The 21410-nt window shown below is 49.0% G+C and overlaps 1 protein-coding gene across 3 annotated transcripts in view; it reads right to left on the minus strand.

Moving 5' to 3' along the window:
- LOC137350661 (sorbitol dehydrogenase-like) overlaps positions 1 to 21410 on the minus strand; it is a 75452-nt gene that overhangs the window by 2447 nt on the left and 51595 nt on the right. For 2 of the 3 annotated variants that reach the window (XM_068015477.1, XM_068015476.1), the window contains 2 exons: positions 13858 to 14033; positions 11506 to 11627 (listed from right to left, as the gene is read on the minus strand). In XM_068015477.1, the coding sequence (XP_067871578.1) occupies positions 11506 to 11627; positions 13858 to 14033 (298 nt within the window). The remainder of the gene's footprint in view (positions 1 to 11505; positions 11628 to 13857; positions 14034 to 21410) is intronic. The other variant, XM_068015478.1, reaches the window with a different exon arrangement.

A 21410-nucleotide genomic window follows, 5' to 3' on the forward strand; every position in this document is an offset into this window, starting at 1 on the left:
TTTTACTTTGTCTCTATCTGCGTGTATGTTTATCGCGTATGCATGCTAGCGTGGTCATGTCGCATATTCGTAATCGGTAACCAGATTGGAGTTTAAGATGAATAAACTTCTACCTTTCTTGTTTAAAATCCAGGAAAACCTGTCTGAATTGATTTCTTTGCCTTACCAATGGAAAGTGGTGAACAAGGATTCACTGTGAAGAAGCTAAAACACGGTGTTTTTAAAAATTAAACCCTGTTATGGTTAAACCAGGCAAAGGCTGAGAGGTAATCCCTAGACCCCTCTCACCTGGTCGTAGCAGAAATTTGTAACAGCAGGTTAGTCATGTAACTAGCTGGTTTGACCACTTCTGTTTATGGATTCTGCCATCTTAGCGGTCATCCTGGAATGTGAGCTTCCTCACCTTCAATGCCTGGTGATCAAAGTCCATTTTGGGTTAAGTGGACCAGGAAATAGTCCTTTGTCTCTCCAAGCACTGTCATTTAGTATGCAAATGTTTCTCCAGCCACTTCTGATCTGTTCAGCAAGTCATTTCCTCACTCCAGCAACAGTTTAAAATTGATGTTCATATGACAAAATTAATATGCCTCATTCTTGGCAGGTGGGGGTCTGCATGACAACATTGATAACAAGATGTCGAATCTTGAATTTCTTATGTAACTTGCTCAGTCACACTACTGAGGAGATTTGGTGAGGCAAACGTAAACAAGAGGAGTACAGCAACAAGAACGAAAATGTCACTGAAGATTGCTTTTGTTTCCTGTTTTGCGAACTACTAAGGAGGGCAGAAATCAGCAAGCAATGTTGGCAATTTCTTTTTAATAAAGCTTCCTTTAAGCACTCAGCATAGTTTTGAATGTCCCAAGGTTGACCTTAATAAACCTGCACAGTGCAATATCAGGTTTAATTACTTGATTCAATACTTCAACTGTTAACCAATTTAAACAAATATTCATGAAAGATATTCCATCCAAGTATAATAAGTGCTCATATCTTAGACCATAAAACAAGTTATCTAACAAATGGACTATGGATTCTATGTGTATAATGTCCACTATTTATGCTCTAGTCATAGTCCCAAAGGACCACTGGCATCTCTCACCATTAGAGACAGACAGTTGACAATGTATAGCTTGTGAGTCACCATGAGCTACCACAGGCGGTATGGGATTGAACTCATGCTGTTGGCGTCTTTCTGCATCGCACTTTAGCTGTCTAGCCAACTGAACTAACTGACCCCTCACAGTTTAATACTGATTGAGCAAATGTACCAACAATAAGGAAGAAGTTCAAAGAAATTCATGTTGAACAATGGGGTGGCTTAGTTACAGATGTTGTATCATTGCCTTCTACAGCTACCAAACAATCTTGAGTTGAAAGGTAATCAAGGAGTGGATTTCTTATTATTAAGTAACTGGTTTATAAGAGAGTTCAATAGTATATGTGTGACTAGGTGACTAACACAACTCCAACTCAACTATCATGTGTTGGTGATGTCACTTGCTGTGATGATGTGTGAAGTACTCAGATTGTGAAAATGGCATCACAATAACAGCATCCCCACCAAACACTGTGTTATTTACAACTGTTGCCCAACACATTGCAAAATGCTCTTAAATGTTCCTCATATTTCCTGAAACCCAATATCTGTCCTTCACAATCCATGTGCTTGTTTCTCCTTTGTTTTCTCAAACTCTTCCATCTTCTTCACCATGACTGAATCAGCAGCGGTAATTGCTGCTGCATTTTGATTCAGACCTCAACCATCCCAAAATGCTAACAAACAAGCGCAGGTTATCAGTTACACAACTGGGCCCCGTAAATGAAGAGGCCAACTTGCAGTGGTTTTCTCAACATAACATTCCATATGATATCTTGAAAAGTTTCTAAATGAATGAAAACCCAGTGACACACTTAGCACGGAAATATTTTTTCTTATTCCATTTTATGTCAATACATTCCTTGGCAACAATGCAGCCTAACATGTGTTTTTCACACTATGACCGGTTGCTAGGAGGTTGCCATTGCATGTTCCCCTCCAACAGTCCTCCCTCTCTTTGAAGATGTTCCTTCTATCCACTCAGGATAGAAACGCACTAGATGGGCAATTCTCATCACAAACCAATGTCTTATCACTCCACGTCACAGGATGTTGGATCTGCAGTATGCAATGCTTCTACGCCTCTACAGTGTTCCATTTACAGGCCAATCAGGGAAAGCACCAGATTTTAAAACATGGGTCACGAAAGAAACCAATGGGGTAATTTTGACCAGGTGATAGTGCAAAACAGGCAATATAGGCACAACCACCTAGGCAGATGAATCAAGAGCTAGGGGTCACAGTCTCAGGACAAGGGGCCATTTCAGACTGAGAGGAAGAGACATTTTTTTCAATCCGAGAGTTCTGAATCTTTGGAATTTGCTACCCCAGAGGATACTGGATGCTCAGACGTCGAGTATATTCAAAACAGAGATCAATAGATTTTTTGAGCACTTAGGGAATCAAGGGATATGGGGATAGTGTAGAAAAGTGGAGTTAAGGTAGATGATCAGCCATGATTTTGTGGAATGGTGGAGCAGGCTCGAGGGGCTGAATGGGCTACTCCTGCAATGTTTTATGTTGTTAAACACACCACCCACCACCACCAACGCCCCCCCCCCCCACCCACCCCCACGATTTTTATTTCTAGTGACTTCAATAGGAATGAAAGTGTGTAGAGATATATCATAAAGGAGTGGCACACCTATTTAAGGAGAAACCTTCTAGAATCTTCCATCCTCCACAACACAGGCTATAAATATTTTTGCATTTCCTGTACTCTGATTTCTCAATGTCTCAATGTGTTTAATTTACATGGAGATTAAGCAGAAAGGACAGCAACAACAGATAGGAACGCGCCCAAACGTTAATGTCAAATTACTCAACAATAGTGTTTTAAGAAAATTCTGTGCAGTCAGCTTTTTGCACAATCAGGTGGAACATTCTCAAGAATGAGTTCTTGGCTCAGTGTCATGAAAAGAGAAGAACATCAGAGATTTAATGATAAAATAGCATCAGTGTTACACATGGAAATTATTTCTAAGAGGCAAATGAATTATGTAAGGCACATTGTGTTAGTTCTATTACATCATTAACTCTTGCGCATTTTATTTATCTCACATGTTGGTGTATATTAAAGCTTAAAGTAGGTGGGTTGGGCCTCTTTCAGCATTTTGTTTCCAATTGTCCCTGCTTGTTGCAGAGCCAAGGACCAATAGGATAAAGGGTCTTACCCCGCTCAAGGCTTTTAAGCAGATATTTCATAACACTCAGCAAACATTTATTCCAGTCAGAAGGAAGGACTCGATGAGAACGATAAACCACCAGTGGATAACGAAGGAAGTTAAGGAGAGTAGAAAATCAAAAACAAAGGCTTACAAAGTGGCGAAAGCTAGTGGTAGGCCAGAGAACAAAGAACAAAGAACAGTACAGCACAGGAACAGGCCATTCGGCCCTCCAAGCCTGTGCTGATCTTGATGCCTGCCTAAACTAAAACCTTCTGCACGTCCGGGGACCGTATCCCTCTATTCCCATCCTATTCATGTATTTGTCAATATGCCTCTTAAATGTCGCTATTGTACCCGCTTCCACCACCTCCCCCGGCAGCATGTTCCAGGCACTCACCACCCTCTGTGTAAAGAACTTGCCTCGCACATCCCCTCTAAATTCTGCCCCTCTTACCTTAAACCTATGTCCCCTAGTAACTGACTCTTCCACCCTGGGAAAAAGCTTCTGACTATCCAACTACCCAATCCCAGGATTGGGAATTTTTTTAGGAACCAGCAGTGGATGACTAAAAAACTAATAAAGAGGGAGAAAATTGATTATGAGAGAAATTTGGCAAGAAATATAAAAACAAACAGTAAGAGCTTCTATGGGTATATAAAAAGGAAGAGAGTGGCTAAAGTAAGTGTGGGACCCTTAGAGGATGAGACTGGGGAATTAATAACAGGGAACAGGGAAATGGCAGATAATTTAAACCAATATTTTGCATCGCTCTTCACGGTGGAGGACACTATAAACATCCCAACAATAATAGATGAGCAAGGTGTAAATGGGAGGGAGGAAACTTGTAACAATCTCTATCACGAGGGAAAAGGTCCTGGACAAACTGATGGGACTAAAGACAAACAAGTCGCCAGGACCTGATGGCCTGCATCCAAGGGTTTTAAAAGAAGTGGCTGCAAAGATGGTGGAGGCATTGGTTGTAATATACCAAAACACACTGGATTCTGGTAGGGTACCAGCGGATTGGAAAACTGCTAATGTGACACCCTGATTCAAGGAAGGAGGGAGACAGAAAGCAGGAAACTATAGACCAGTTATCTTAATATCAGTCATTGAGAAAATGCTAGAGTCCATTATTAAAGAAGAAATAGACATTTAGAAAAACATAATGCAATCAAACAGAGTCAACATGGTTTTATAAAGGGAAATCATGTTTGACAAATTTGTTAGAGTTCTTTGAGAATATAATAAGCAGAGTGGATAAAGGGGAACCAGTAGATGTAGTGTATTTAGATTTTCAGAAGGCGTTCGATAAGGTGCCACATAAAAGGTTATTGCACAAATTAAATGCTTAGGTTATTGGGGGCAATGTTTTGGCATGGATTGAGGATTGGTTAACACACAGAAGGCAGAGAGTCAGAATCAATGGGTCTTTTTCAGGTTGGAAAGCCGTTAACTAGTGGGGTGCCACAAGAATCGGTCCTAGGGCCTCAACTATTTACTATCTATATTAATGACTTGGAGGAAGGGACACAGTGTAGTGTATCCAAATTTGCTGACGATACAAAAATAGGTGTGATGAGGACACAAAGATTCTGCAAAGGGATATAGATAGGTTAAGTGAGTGGGCAAAAACTTGGCAGATGGAGTTGAATGTGGGAAAGTGTGAGGTCATCCACTTTGGTTGGAAGAATAAAAAGGCAGATTATTATTTAGATGGAAAAAGACTACAAAATACTGCAGTACAGAGGGATCTGGGCGTTCTTGTACATGAAACACAAAACGTTAGCATGCAGATGCAGCAAGTAATTATGAAGGCAAATGGAATTTTGGCCTTTTTGGCTAGGGGGTTAGGGTTTAAAAATAGGGAAGTCTTGTTACAACTGTACAGGGTGTTGGTGAGGCCACACCTGGAGTACTGTGTACAGTTTTGGTCCCCGTATTTAAGGAAGGATATACTCGCATTGGAGCCAGTTCAGAAAAGGTTCACTAGGCTGATTCCTGGGATGAAGGGGTTGTCTTATCAAGAATGGCTAAACAGGTTAGGCCTTTATTCATTGGAATTTAGAAGAATGAGATGTGATCTTAATGAAATATATAAGATTCTAAGGGGGTTTGACAGGGTAGATGTTGAGAATATGTTTCTACTAGTGGGGAATCTCGAACTAGGGGACATAGTTACAGAATAAGGGGGCACACATTTAAAACTGAGATGCGAAGGAATTTCTTCTCTCAGAGGGTGGTTAATCTCTGGAATTCTTTACCTCAGAGAGTTGTGGAGGCTAGGTCACTAAATATATTTAAGGAGTAGGTAGAAAGATTTTTGAAATCTCGGGGAGTCGAGAGTTATGCAGAGCAGGCCCAAAAGAGGAATTGAGGCCTGGGACAGATCAGCCATGCTCTTATTGAATGGTGGGGCAAGCTTGAGGGACTAAATGGCCTACTCCTGCTCCTATTTCTTATGTTCTAAGTGCATTGCTCTTAACTAATGCTGAGATTTCCTGTCCGAGATCATGAACATGTTCCTTGGGCCTCTGGAGACAGGCTCTCTCCCTGAAGGACTCAGGCATGTTTGAAAAGACATGCAATGGGCCTGTGACTAGTGTTGTTTCAAATCCAGCTCTGCTGTCCCCTCCCCCAAGTAATCCTAGGGCAACGTAGAAGGGGCAGAGACCTGTCATTTGTCAGTTTTTCCTAAACTTTGTGATGGGCAAAATGGCCATTTACAGTGTCAACTCTGGCTCTGTGGGCAGCCCTCTCCCCTCTGAGTCAGATGGTTGTGGATTCAAGTTTCACTCCATAGACTTGAGCACAAAAATCCAGGGCAGTACTGAGGGAGTGCTACACTGTCGGGAGTGCCATATTTCAGATGAGATCTTAAACTTAGGCTCCTTCTGTCCTCTCATTGTCGATGTAAAAAAAAAAATCCAATGGCATTATTTTCAAGAAGAGCAGTGGAGTTATCCCCAGTGTCCTGATCAATATTTATCCCCCAATAAACGCCACTAAAAGAAGAGATCATTTGGTCATTGTCATTTTGCTGTTTATGGGAGCTTGCAGTGCATAGAGTCATAGAATCATACAGCACAGAAACAGGCCCTTCAGCCCACTGTGTCCCTGCTGGCCATCAAGCCTATCTATTCTAATCCCAATTTCCAGCACTTGGCCCGTAGCCTTGTATGCTATGGCATTCCAAGTGCTCATCTAAATACTTCTTAAATGTTGTGAGGGTTCCTGCCGCTACCACCCATTCAGGCAGTGTGTTCCAGATTCCAAACACCCTCTGGATGAACATTTTTTCCTCAAATCCCCTCTAAATCCTCTGGCCCTTACCTTAAATCTATGCCCCCTGGTTATTGACACCTCCGCTAAGGGAAAAGGTTTCTTCCTATCTAACCTATCTATGCCCTTCATAATTTTGTATACCTCAATCATGTCCCCCCTCAGCCTTCTCTGCTCTAAGGAAAACAACCCTAGCCTTTCCAGTCTCTCTTCACAGCTGAAATGCTCCAGCCCAGGCAACATCCTGGTGATTCTCCTCTGCACCCTCTCCAGTGCAATCACATCCTTCCTATAGTGTGGTGCCCGGAACTGTACACAGTACTCCAGCTGTGGCTTAACTAGTGTTTTATACAGCTCCATCATAACCTCCCTGCTCTTATATTCTATGCCTCGGCTAATAAAGGCAAGTATCCCATATGCCTTCCTACCACCTGACCGACCTGTGCTGAATCCCTACGTAATTTAAAAAATGGTTGGCCACTCTCTGTGGACTGGTAACTTTAAGAGCATAAGAACAAGAAATAGGAGCAGGGGTAGGCCATTTAGCCCCTTGAGCCTGCTCCTCCGTTCAATAAGATCATGATGATCTGATTGTGGCCTTAACTCCATTTTCCTGCCTGCCCTCCATAACCCTTGACTCCCTTGTAGATCAAAAATCTGTCTAACTCAGCCTTGAATATATTCAATGACCCAGGCTCCACTGCCCTCTGGGGAAAGAAAGTTCCAAAGCTTAACGACCACTGAGGGAAGAAATTCCTCCTCATCTCCATCTTAAATGGGAGGCCCCTGATTTTGAAACTGTGCCCCCTAGTTCTAGATTCCCCCATGAGGGGAAATATCCTCTCAGCATTTACCTTCTCAAATCAAATTTGATATGTGGGAGGCTTTTAAAGAGAGGTTGATGAGCGTGCAGGAGAGACATGTTTCCTGTGAAAATGAGGGGTAGAAATGGCAAGATTAGGGAACCATGGATGACAGGTGAAATTGTGAGACTAGCTAAGAGGAAAAAGGAAGCATACATAAGGTCTAGGCGGCTGATGAAAGACGAAGCTTTGAAAGAATACCGGGATTGTAGGCGCAATCTGAAACGAGGAATTAAGAGGGCTAAAAGGGGTCATGAAATATCTTTAGCAAACAGGGTTAAGGAAAATCCCAAAGCCTTTTATTCATATATAAGGAGCAAGAGGGTAACTAGAGAAAGGATTGGCCCACTAAAGGACAAAGGAGGAAAATTATGCGTGGAGTCAGAGAAAATGGGTGAGATTCTAAATGAGTACTTTGCATCGGTATTCACCGAGGAGAGGGACATGACGGATGTTGAGGTTAGGGACAGATGTTTGATTACTCTAGGTCAAGTCGGCATAAGGAGGGAGGAAGTGTTGGGTATTCTAAAAGGCATTAAGGTGGACAAGTCCCCAGGTCCAGATGGGATCTATCCCAGGTTAATGAGGGAAGCGAGAGAGGAAATAGTTGGGGCCTTAACAGATATCTTTGCAACATCCTTAAACACGGGTGAGGTCCCGGAGGACTGGAGAATTGCTAATGTTGTCCCCTTGTTTAAGAAGGGTAGCAGGGATAATCCAGGTAATTATAGACCGGTGAGCCTGACGTCAGTGGTAGGGAAGCTGCTGGAGAAGATACTGAGGGATAGGATCTATTCCCATTTGGAAGAAAATGGGCTTATCAGTGATAGGCTACATGGTTTTGTGCAGGGAAGGTCATGTCTTACCAACTTAATAGAATTCTTTGAGGAAGTGACAAAGTTGATTGATGAGGGAAGGGCTGTAGATGTCGTATACATGGACTTCAGTAAGGCGTTTGATAAGGTTCCCCATGGTAGGCTGATGGAGAAAGTGAAGGCGCATGGGGTCCAAGGTGTACTAGCTGGATGGATAAAGAACTGGCTGGGCAACAGGAGACAGAGAGTAGCAGTGGAAGGGAGTTTCTCAAAATGGAGACGTGTGACCAGTGGTGTTCCACAGGGATCCGTGCTGGGACCACTGTTGTTTGTGATATACATAAATGATTTGGAGGAAAGTATAGGTGGTCTGATTAGCAAGTTTGCAGACGACACGAAGATTGGTGGAGTAGCAGATAGTGAAGGGGACTGTCAGAGAATACAGCAGAATATAGATAGACTGGAGAGTTGGGCAGAGAAATGGCAGATGGAGTTCAATCAGGGCAAATGCGAGGTGATGCATTTTGGAAGATCCAATTCAAGAGTGAACTATACAGTAAATGGAAAAGTCCTGGGGAAAATTGATGTACAGAGAGATTTGGGTGTTCAGGTCCATTGTTCCCTGAAGGTGGCAACGCAGGTCAATAGAGTGGTCAAGAAGGCATACGGCATGCTTTCCTTCATCGGACGGGGTATTGAGTACAAGAGTTGGCAGGTCATGTTACAGTTATATAGGACTTTGGTTCGGCCACATTTGGAATACTGCGTGCAGTTCTGGTCGCCACATTACCAAAAGGATGTGGATGCTTTGGAGAGGGTGCAGAGGAGGTTCACCAGGATGTTGCCTGGTATGGAGGGCGCTAGCTATGAAGAGAGGTTGAGTAGATTAGGATTATTTTCATTAGAAAGACGGAGGTTGAGGGGGGACCTGATTGAGGTGTACAAAATCATGAGAGGTATAGACAGGTTGGATAGCAAGAAGCTTTTTCCCAGAGTGGAGGATTCAATTACTGGGGGATACGAGTTCAAAGTGAAAGGGGAAAAGTTTAGGGGGGATATGCGTGGAAAGTTCTTTACGCAGAGGGTGGTGGGTGCCTGGAACGCGTTGCCAGCGGAGGTGGTAGACGCGGGCACGATAGCGTCTTTTAAGATGTATCTAGACAGATACATGAATGGGCAGGAAGTAAAGAGATACAGACCCTTAGAAAATAGGCGACAGGTTTAGATAGAGGATTTGGATCGTCGTAGGCTTGGAGGGCCGAAGGGCCTGTTCCTGTGCTGTAATTTTCTTTGTTCTTTGTTCTTTATCCCCTCAGAATCTTATATGTTTCAATAAGGTCACCTCTCATTCTTCTAAACTCCAATGAGTATAGTTCCAACCCACTCAACCTTTCCTCATAAGAGGCAGTGGTGTACTGGTATTGTCACTGGACTAGTAACCCAGAGACCCAGGGTATTGCTCTGGGGACATGGGTTCAAATCCCACCATAGCAGAAGGTGGAATTTGAATTCAATTAATAAATCTGTAATTAAAAAGCTAGTCTAATGATGGCCATGAAACCATTGTCGATTGTTGTAAAAACCCATCTGGTTCACTAATGTCCTTTAGGGAAGGAAATCTGCTGTCCTTACCTGGTCTGGCCTACATGTGACTCCAGACCCACAGCAATGTGGTTGACTCTTACATGGCCTCTGAAATGGCCTAACAAGCCACTCAGTTAGGGCAATTAGGGATGGGCAATAAATGCTGGCCTGGCCAGCGACGCCCACATCCCATGAATGAATAAAAAAAACCTTCACCCCAGGAATCAGCCTAGTGAATCTTCTCTGAACTGCCTCCAATGCCAGTATATCCCTCCTTAAATAAGGAGACCAAAACTGTACACAATACTCGAGCTGCAGTCTCACCAACGCCCTGTACAGTAGCAAGACTTCCCTACTTTTATTCTCCATCCCCCTTACAATAAAGACCATTTGCCTTCCTAATTACTTGCTGTACCTGCATGCTAACTTTTTGTGACCGTGTCCAACATAACTCCAGTAGACTGCGAATTCAGCTTTAAAATGCAGTTGGATAATCCATTAAAAGCAGTACTTAACCTTGTTGATTTTCATTTAAAAAAATAATTTTTGTTTTACAACTTGCTTTTAGGGATAATATACCGAATAAAGTGCTATTCGACAGTTGGGTAACTTCATTCCTATAACAGTAAAAAGTTGGTTTGTCATAAAACATGAGCACATACCAGGCGTGCTCCCCAAGATTTTCTGTTCAAATGGACAAAATCCCCACCTTAAGCAACACCATGAAGAAAGTATTATCTGATCATTCAAACATGTGCTATTTTTGGGATCTTGCTGTGCACATATTGGCTGCTGTGCGTGCCCACACTTCAAAACTAAGCTATTTTGGTTGTAGAGCACTTTGGGATATCATAGGAACAGCTTCAGGCAAGAAAAGACCACTAGCCCTCCTATCCACAGTATTCCTGTGGTTCATTTCTAATTTGATAAGGTGTCTTACATAATGGGAAGACCTTGTATTTATATAGCAACTTTCATGACCTCAGGACGACCCAAAGCCTTTTCCAGCCAATGAAGTACTCTTGAAGTGTCGTCATTGTTGTAATGTCAGGAAATGCAACAGCTAATTTGCACACAGCAAGATCCCACAAACAGCAATGAGAGACATGGCCAGCTCATCTGTTTCAGAGATAAATATTGGTCAGATCACTCGGGGGAACTCCCCTGCTCTTCTTCAAATAGTGCCACGGGATCTCTGAGAACAGACAGAACTTCCGGTTAATGTCTCATTCGAAAGATGGCATCTCTGACAACATAGCACTTCCTCAATTCTGTACAGGGAGTGTCAGCCTAGGTTATATACGCAAGACTCTGAAGTGGCATTTAAACCCACAACCTCCTGACTCCAAGGTAATAGCACTACTCACTGAGCCATGGCTGACACAAGCTCTGTTGACTGTGCTGAGCATTTGGACAGGAAGTAAAATAAAGAAAGAAAACACGTATTAAAAATAACATTCACTTTCCCCTGAAACTCAGAACATCTTAGTGATCCTGTTACACAACTGATGTATACATCTGCTCCGAAGAGGTGAGATACTGCTAAAATGTTCAAGGCATTTTAAAATGATTGCAGATAAAGTCTAACTATTCAATCCTGTGCACCTTCACCTTTAATCAGTTTAGTTAATATTAAAAGCTAAGATTGAAGAAGTTAATTTGGTGCTGGAACTAAGAACCTTTCAGTACTTACGTGTTACAGTATCTGAACATCCCCCGGATATCCACCTCTCGGATTGCTGCGTTTAGTAGGGGCACACTCACCAAAGCTGGACCGTGGCCAACCAGAAGCACAGTCCCTCCAGAACGAGTAGACTAAGAGAAATACCACATGCATGAACTAAGAGGGAGAGACCAGCAATGCATCCCAATTCTAAAAATGTTTTCATAAGGACACAGAATTACAGATCGATAAAATGCCTCAAAGATGAACAAATACAGCAAAAATGTCCTGGAAAACAGGAGAGTCACACTTTTACTACTTCCCCACAACTACAGTGGTGACACACCTTCCTTTCACTGCTGCCAAGGATCTTGTCAGTTTTATCGCACATCAGGTCAATGTTCTCACAATTTCGCTGCGATTTACATTAACGTATGAATCAGTATCTAGTTTAAATCAGGTGACTTGTTCGCTAATTTCCAAACCCTCTCCTTTGCTACGATTGACCTCTATCCCGTCCTGGTAAAATTCTTCAAGTGGCTTGTCTTCCATAGCTGGACTCAATTTTGTCCTTTGTGAATTTGCATTACAGTTACTTTTACCACATTTCATGTCTACTTTCACAAAACCAGGGTAACTTTAGAGTCCACATGAAATTCTATATCATCCATAGAACTTGCCCTTTTCTCATTCTACTTTCCTAGGGCCATTTGATTGTTCCTTAATCTCTTTCTTTTCTATTACATAGTATTTACAATCCAGAAACAGGCCATTCTGCCCATTCTGCTGGTGTTTATGTATGCTCCACATGAGCCTCCTCTCACCTTTCATCTAATCCCATCAACATATCCTTCTATTCCTCTCTCCCTCATGAGTTTATCTAGTTTCCTCTTAAATGCATCTCTGTTATTTGCTTCAACTACTCCTTGTGGTAGTGAGCTCCATATTCTAACTATGCTCTGAGTAAAGAGGTTTCTCCTGAATTCCCTATTGGATTTATTCATGACTACCTTTTATTTAAGGCCCCTAGTTTTGGTCTCCCCCTCAAGTGGAAACCTTTTCTCTATGTCTACCCTATCGAATTGTTTCATCATATTATAGACCTCTATCAGGTCACTGCTCACTTCTTTTTTCTGGAGAAAAAAACTCCAGCCACTGTGGGGCAGTGCAGTGGCTAGCACCGCAGCCTCACAGCTCCAGCGACCCGGGTTCGGTTCTGGGTACTGCCTGTGCGGAGTTTGCAAGTTCTCCCTGTAACCACGTGGGTTTTCTCCGGGTGCTCCGGTTTCCTCCCACATGCCAAAGACTTGCAGGTTAATAGGTAAATTGGCCGTTGTAAAAACTGCCCCTAGTGTAAGTAGGAGCATTGAGGGAAGGTGGGGATGCGAGAGGGGAAAAATTAGATTAATGTAGGATCAGTATAAATGGCTGGTTGATGGTCAGCACAGACTCAGTGGGCCGAAGGGCCTGTTTTGGTGCTGTATCGCTCTATGACTCTATTCAATCTTTCCTGATAGGTATAGCCTTTCAATTCTGGTAACCTGCTAGTAAATCTTTTTTTGTACCTTCTCCAGTACCTCTACATTATTTTTATAATATGGAGACCAGAATGGTTCACAGTACTTCAAGTGTGGTCTAACCAGGGTTCTATACATATTTAACAATATGATCTCAATGGTTCTAATTGTCCTCATTGCATGGCTCCTTCATGATTTTAGCTGCCCTACAAATCTGTGCCTTTGCAGTTAATGTTAGATCTTGCTCTGAGAAGGTTTTCCCTGGGAGAATTATCTTGTATTCTTTATTAGTGATTTTATTAACACACCAGATTAATGAACCACACTGTTGATAACCTCAACATCCTAGGTGATCCTGAGCTGAGCTTCTGATCCTATATCCAGTCGTCACAAAGACTGCCTATTTGCACCTTCGGTAACATCACGGAACCAGGGGCTATAAATACAAGATAGCCATTAGTAGATACAATAGGAAAGTAAGGAGAAATGTCTTTATTCAGAGAGTACTTAGAATATGGAACTAGCTGCCACAGGGAGTGGCTGCTGCCAAGAGACGAGGTGCTTTCAAAAGGAAATAGACGAGTACATGAGAGAAAAGAGAATAGAAAGATATGCTGAAAGGCTGAGATGAGGTGGATGAAATGGTAGGAGGCTGGTGTGGAGTTCAGAAACAGCAGCACAGAATAGTTAGTCTGAATGGCCTGCTTCTATGTAATCATCTGCTTATTTCTTACCTATTTTGGCTTCTTCTTCGTCACTCGGTTGGCCTGGCCTGGAAACTTTCTGCTCAGGCCACATAGTAAAAACTGTAGTCAGTTCCTGATGAGATAAACGGACTGCTAATGCTATCTAATTCAGTACTTACATAGACGGCGGTATGGACACAGGACTCTGAACCAGTACATTCGATGGTTGTATCTGCCATGCAACCAAGAGCTTCCTCCACTTTCTGCGCTAGATGCTGGGGTGTCTCCTTCATTACCAAAATGGTAACATCAGCCCCCACCTCCTTCGCTTTCTCCAGTCGTGCATTTGATAAATCTAAGAAAACAAACCCATCTCTAATTCAGCAGCACAGCAGAATCCCGAGATTTCACCTACATTCTCTCTCACTCTCTCTGCACTCGCTGACACTCCCAGCTCTCAATGACTCTCCCCGCTCTCGCTGGATCTCCTCGCTCTCGCGGGATCTCCCCCGTCTCACTGACACTCTCCGCTCTCGCTTCTCTCCCCGCACTCGCTGACTCTGTCCGCATCCGCTGACCCTCCTCACTCCCGCTGACCCTCTCTGCTCTCGCTGACTCACTCCGCTCTCGCTGACCATCTCCGCTCTCACTGACCCTCTCCGTTCTCGCTGACTCTCTCCGCTCTCGCTGACCGTCCCCGCTCTCGCTGATTCTGCTCACGCTGACACTCTCCGCCCTCGCTGAACCTCCCTGTTCTCATTGACTCTCTCCGCCCTCACTGACCCTCCCTGTTCTCGCTGACTCTCTCCGCTCTCGCTGACTCTCTCTGCTCTCGCTGACCCTCTCCGCTCTCGCTGACCCTCTCCGCTCTCGCTGACTCTCTCCGCTCTCGTTGACCTTCCCTGCTCTTGCTGACCCTCCCTGTTCATGCTGACTGTCTCCACTCTCGCTGACTCTCTCCACCCTCGCTGACTCTCTCCGCTCTCACTGACCCTCTCTGCTCTCGCTGACCCTCTCCGCTCTGGCTGACACTCTCCGCTGTCGCTGACTTTCTCCACTCTCGCTGACCGTCTCCACTTTCTCTGACTCTCTCCGCTCTCGCTGACTCTCTCCGCTCTCGCTGACCCTCTCCGCTCTTGCTGACACTCTCCGCTGTCGCTGACTTTCTCCACTCTCGCTGACTTTCTCCACTCTCGCTGACTCTCCCTGCTCTCACAAAACCTCCCCGTTCTCAATGACTCTCTCCGCTCTCGCTGACCCTCTCCGCTCTCGCTGACTCTCTCTGCTCTCGCTGACTCTCTTTCCACTCTCGCTGACTCTCTGCGTTCTCGCTGACTCTCTCCACCCTCGCTGACTCTCTCCGCTCTCACTGACCCTCTCTGCTCTCTCCGCTCTCGCTGACCCTCTCCACTTTCTCTGACTCTCTCCGCTCTCGCTGACTCTCTCCGCTCTCGCCGACCCTCTCCGCTCTGGCTGACACTCTCCGCTGTCGCTGACTTTCTCCACTCTCGCTGACTTTCTCCACTCTCGCTGACTCTCTCCGCTCTCGCTGACCCTCTCCACTCTCGTTGACTCTCTCTGCTCTCGCTGACTCTCTATCCACTCTCGCTGACTCTCCCCGCTCTCGCTGACCCTCTCCGCTCTCGCAGACTCTCTCTCCGCTCTCGCGGACCCTCTCTCCGCTCTCGCAGACTCTCCCCGCTCTCGCTGACCCTCTCCGCTCTCGCTGACACTTTCCACTCTCGTTGACCCTCTCGCTCTTGCTGACTCTCCCCGCTCCCGCTGACCCTCTCCGCTCTCGCTGACGCTCTCCGCTCTCACTGACTCTCCCCGCTCCCGCTGACCCTCTCCGCTCTCGCTGACTCTCCCCGCTCTCGCTGACCCTCTCCGCTCTTGCTGACCCTCTCCGCTCTCGCTGACTTTCCCCTCTCTCGCTGACCCTCTCCGCTCTCGCTGACTCTCCCCGCTCTCGCTGACCCTCTCCGCTCTCGCTGACCCTCTCCCCGCTCTCACTGACCCTCTCCGCTCTCGCTGACTCTTTCCGCTCTTGCTGACCCTCTCGCTCTTGCTGACTCTCCCCGCTGCCGTTGACCCTTTCCACTCTCGCTGACTCTCTCTCCGCTCTCGCAGACTCTCTCTCCGCGCTCACTGACTCTCTCCGCTCTCGCTGACCCTCTCCGCTCTCGCTGACTCTTTCCGCTCTTGCTGACCCTCTCGCTCTTGATGACTCTCCCCGCTGCCGTTGACTCTCTCTCCGCTCTCGCTGACCCTTTCCGCTCTCGCTGACACTCTCCACTCTCGCTGACTTTCTCCGCTCTCGCTGACCCTCTCCGCTCTCACTGACTCTCTCCGCTCTGGTTGACACTCTCCGCTGTTGCTGACTTTCTCCGCTCTCGCTGACTCTCTCCACCCTCGCTAACCCTCCCCACTCTCGATGACTCTCTCCGCTCTCACTGACCCTCTCTGCTCTCTCCGCTCTCGCTGACCCTCTCCACTTTTTCTGACTCTCTTTGCTCTCGCTGACTTTCTCCGCTCTTGCTGACTCTCTCGGCTCTCGCTGACCCTCCCCGCTCTCGCTGACCCTCTTTGCTCTGGCTGACACTCCCCGCTGTTGCTGACTTTCTCTCCACTCTCGCTGACTCTCTCCGCTCTCGCTGACCCTCTCTGCTCTTGCTGACCCTCTCCGCTCTCGCTGACCCTCTCCGCTCTCGCTGACTCTCTCTGCTCTCGCTGACTGTCTCTCCACTCTCGCTGACTCTCTCTGCTCTCGCTGACCCTCTCTGCTCTCGCTGACTCTCTCTCCGCTCTTGCTGACTCTCCCCGCTCTCGCTGACCCTCTTCGTTCTCGTTGACCTTCTCCGCTCTCGCTGACCCTCTCTGCTCTCGCTGACTCTCTCTCCGCTCTGGCGGACACTCTCCGCTGTTGCTGACTTTCTTCGCTCTCGCTGACTTTCTCCGCTCTCGCTGACTCTCTCCACCCTTGCTGACTCTCTTCGCTCTCGCTGACTCTCTCCACCCTCGCTGACTCTCTCCACCCTCGCTGACTCTCTCCGCTCTCACTGACCCTCTCTGCTCTCTCCACTCTCGCTGACCCTCTCCACTTTTTCTGACTCTCTTTGCTCTCGCTGACTTTCTCCGCTCTTGCTGACTCTCTCGGCTCTCGCTGACCCTCCCCGCTCTCGCTGACCCTCTTTGCTCTGGCTGACACTCCCCGCTGTTGCTGACTTTCTCTCCACTCTCGCTGACTCTCTCCGCTCTCGCTGACCCTCTCTGCTCTTGCTGACCCTCTCCGCTCTCGCTGACCCTCTCCGCTCTCGCTGACTCTCTCTGCTCTCGCTGACTGTCTCTCCACTCTCGCTGACTCTCTCTGCTCTCGCTGACCCTCTCTGCTCTCGCTGACTCTCTCTCCGCTCTTGCTGACTCTCCCCGCTCTCGCTGACCCTCTTCGTTCTCGTTGACCTTCTCCGCTCTCGCTGACCCTCTCTGCTCTCGCTGACTCTCTCTCCGCTCTGGCGGACACTCTCCACTGTTGCTGACTTTCTTCGCTCTCGCTGACTTTCTCCGCTCTCGCTGACTCTCTCCACCCTTGCTGACTCTCTTCGCTCTCGCTGACTCTCTCCACCCTCGCTGACTCTCTCCACCCTCGCTGACTCTCTCCGCTCTCACTGACCCTCTCTGCTCTCTCCACTCTCGCTGACCCTCTCCACTTTTTCTGACTCTCTTCGCTCTCGCTGACTTTCTCCGCTCTTGCTGACTCTCTCGGCTCTCGCTGACCCTCCCCGCTCTCGCTGACCCTCTTTGCTCTGGCTGACACTCCCCGCTGTTGCTGACTTTCTCTCCACTCTCGCTGACTCTCACCGCTCTCGCTGACCCTCTCTGCTCTTGCTGACACTCCCCGCTGTTGCTGACTTTCTCCGCTCTCGCTGACCCTCTCCGCCTTCTCTGACTCTTTCCGCTCTCGCTGACCCTCTCCACTCTCACTGACCCTCTCCGCTCTCTCTGACCCTCTTCGCTCTCGCTGACTCTCTCCGCTCTCGCTGACCCTCTTCGTTCTCGTTGACCTTCTCCGCTCTCGCTGACACACTCCGCTCTCGCTGACCCTTTCCGCTCTCGCTGACTCTCTCCGCTCTCGCTGATCCTCTCCGCTCTGGCTGACACTCTCCGCTCTTGCTGACTTTCTCCGCTCTCGCTGACTCTCTCCGCTCTCGCTGACCCTCTCCGCTCTCTCTGACTCTCTCCGCTCTCGCTGACCCTCTCCGTTCTCTCTGACCCTCTCCGCTCTCTCTGACTCTCTCCGCTCTCACTGACTCTCCCCACTCTCTGATCCTCTCCACTCTCGCTGACCCTTTCCGCTCTCGCTGACCCTTTCCGCTCTCGCAGACTCTCTCTCCGCTCTCGCTGACCCTCTCTCCGCTCTCGCAGACTCTCCCCGCTCTCGCTGACCCTCTCCGCTCTCGCTGACACTTTCCACTCTCGTTGACCCTCTCGCTCTTGCTGACTCTCCCCGCTCCCGCTGACCCTCTCCGCTCTCGCTGACGCTCTCCGCTCTCACTGACTCTCCCCGCTCCCGCTGACCCTCTCCGCTCTCGCTGACTCTCCCCGCTCTCGCTGACCCTCTCCGCTCTTGCTGACCCTCTCCGCTCTCGCTGACTTTCCCCTCTCTCGCTGACACTCTCCGCTCTCGCTGACTCTCCCCGCTCTCGCTGACCCTCTGCGCTCTCGCTGACCCTCTCCCCGCTCTCGCTGACCCTCTCCGCTCTCGCTGACTCTTTCCGCTCTTGCTGACCCTCTCGCTCTTGCTGACTCTCCCCGCTGCCGTTGACCCTTTCCGCTCGCTGACTCTCTCTCCGCTCTCGCTGACCCTCTCCGCGCTCACTGACTCTCTCCGCTCTCGCTGACCCTCTCCGCTCTCGCTGACTCTTTCCGCTCTTGCTGACCCTCTCGCTCTTGATGACTCTCCCCGCTGCTGTTGACTCTCTCTCCGCTCTCACTGACCCTTTCCGCTCTCGCTGACTCTCCCTCCGCTCTCGCTGACACTCTCCGCTCTCGCTGACTTTCTCCGCTCTCGCTGACCCTCTCCGCTCTCACTGACTCTCTCCGCTCTCACTGACACTCTCCGCTCTCGCTGACTCTCTCCACTTTCTCTGAATCTCCCCGCTCTCGCTGACTCTCTCCATTCTCGCTGACCCTCTCCGCTCTGGTTGACACTCTCCGCTGTTGCTGACTTTCTTCGCTCTCGCTGACTTTCTTCGCTCTCGCTGACTTTCTCCGCTCTCGCTGACTCTCCCTGCTCTCGCTAACCCTCCCCGCTCTCGATGACTCTCTCCGCTCTCACTGACCCTCTCCGCTCTCGCTGACCCTCTCCGCTCTCACTGACACTCTCCGCTCTCGCTGACCCTCTCCGCTTTCTCTGACTCATCCGCTCTCGCTGACCCTCTCCGCTCTCTCTGACCCTCTCCGCTCTCTCTGACCCTCTCCACTCTCGCTGACTCTCCCCGCTCTCTGCTCCTCTCCACCCTTGCTGACCCTCTCCGCTCTCGCTGACCCTCTACGCTCTCGCTGACCCTCTCCGCTCTCGCTGACCCTCTCCGTTTTGCTGACTCTCTCCGCTCTCGCTGACTCTCTCCGCTCTTGCTGACTCTCTCCGCTCTCGCTGACCCTCTCCGCTTTCTCTGACTCTTTCCGCTCTCGCTAACCCTCTCCACTCGCTGACTCTCTCCGTTCTGGCTGACCCTCTCCGCTCTGGCTGACACTCTCCGCTCTCGCTGACTCTCTTCGCTCTCACTGACCCTCTCTGCTCTCTCCGCTCTCGCTGACCCTCTCCACTTTCTCTGACTCTCTCCGCTCTCGCTGACTTTCTCCACTCTCGCTGACTTTCTCCACTCTCGCTGACCCTCTCTGCTCTCTCCACTCTCACTGACTCTCCCCACTCTCTGATCCTCTCCACTCTCGCTGACCCTTTCCGCTCTCGCTGACCCTTTCCGCTCTCGCTGACTCTCTCCGCTCTCGCTGATCCTCTCCGCTCTGGCTGACACTATCCGCTCTTGCTGACTTTCTCCGCTCTCGCTGACTCTCTCCGCTCTCGCTGACCCTCTCCGCTCTCTCTGACTCTCTCCGCTCTCGCTGACCCTCTCCGTTCTCTCTGACCCTCTCCGCTCTCTCTGACTCTCTCCGCTCTCACTGACTCTCCCCACTCTCTGATCCTCTCCACTCTCGCTGACCCTTTCCGCTCTCGCTGACCCTTTCCGCTCTCGCAGACTCTCTCTCCGCTCTCGCTGACCCTCTCTCCGCTCTCGTAGACTCTCCCCGCTCTCGCTGACCCTCTCCGCTCTCGCTGACCCTCTCTGCTCTCTCCACTCTCACTGACTCTCCCCACTCTCTGATCCTCTCCACTCTCGCTGACCCTTTCCGCTCTCGCTGACCCTTTCCGCTCTCGCTGACTCTCTCCGCTCTCGCTGATCCTCTCCGCTCTGGCTGACACTCTCCGCTCTTGCTGACTTTCTCCGCTCTCGCTGACTCTCTCCGCTCTCGCTGACCCTCTCCGCTCTCTCTGACTCTCTCCGCTCTCGCTGACCCTCTCCGTTCTCTCTGACCCTCTCCGCTCTCTCTGACTCTCTCCGCTCTCACTGACTCTCCCCACTCTCTGATCCTCTCCACTCTCGCTGACCCTTTCCGCTCTCGCTGACCCTTTCCGCTCTCGCAGACTCTCTCTCCGCTCTCGCTGACCCTCTCTCCGCTCTCGCAGACTCTCCCCGCTCTCGCTGACCCTCTCCGCTCTCGCTGACACTTTCCACTCTCGTTGACCCTCTCGCTCTTGCTGACTCTCCCCGCTCCCGCTGACCCTCTCCGCTCTCGCTGACGCTCTCCGCTCTCACTGACTCTCCCCGCTCCCGCTGACCCTCTCCGCTCTCGCTGACTCTCCCCGCTCTCGCTGACCCTCTCCGCTCTTGCTGACCCTCTCCGCTCTCGCTGACTTTCCCCTCTCTCGCTGACACTCTCCGCTCTCGCTGACTCTCCCCGCTCTCGATGACCCTCTCCGCTCTCGCTGACCCTCTCCCCGCTCTCGCTGACCCTCTCCGCTCTCGCTGACTCTTTCCGCTCTTGCTGACCCTCTCGCTCTTGCTGACTCTCCCCGCTGCCGTTGACCCTTTCCGCTCGCTGACTCTCTCTCCGCTCTCGCTGACCCTCTCCGCGCTCACTGACTCTCTCCGCTCTCGCTGACCCTCTCCGCTCTCGCTGACTCTTTCCGCTCTTGCTGACCCTCTCGCTCTTGATGACTCTCCCCGCTGCCGTTGACTCTCTCTCCGCTCTCGCTGACCCTTTCCGCTCTCGCTGACTCTCCCTCCGCTCTCGCTGACACTCTCCGCTCTCGCTGACTTTCTCCGCTCTCGCTGACCCTCTCCGCTCTCACTGACTCTCTCCGCTCTCACTGACACTCTCCGCTCTCGCTGACTCTCTCCACTTTCTCTGAATCTCCCCGCTCTCGCTGACTCTCTCCATTCTCGCTGACCCTCTCCGCTCTGGTTGACACTCTCCGCTGTTGCTGACTTTCTTCGCTCTCGCTGACTTTCTTCGCTCTCGCTGACTTTCTCCGCTCTCGCTGACTCTCCCTGCTCTCGCTAACCCTCCCCGCTCTCGATGACTCTCTCCGCTCTCACTGACCCTCTCCGCTCTCGCTGACCCTCTCCGCTCTCACTGACACTCTCCGCTCTCGCTGACCCTCTCCGCTTTC

Source organism: Heterodontus francisci, chromosome 35 (assembly GCF_036365525.1).
Source record: "Heterodontus francisci isolate sHetFra1 chromosome 35, sHetFra1.hap1, whole genome shotgun sequence".
In the NCBI taxonomy this organism is placed as follows: Eukaryota; Metazoa; Chordata; class Chondrichthyes; order Heterodontiformes; family Heterodontidae; genus Heterodontus; species Heterodontus francisci.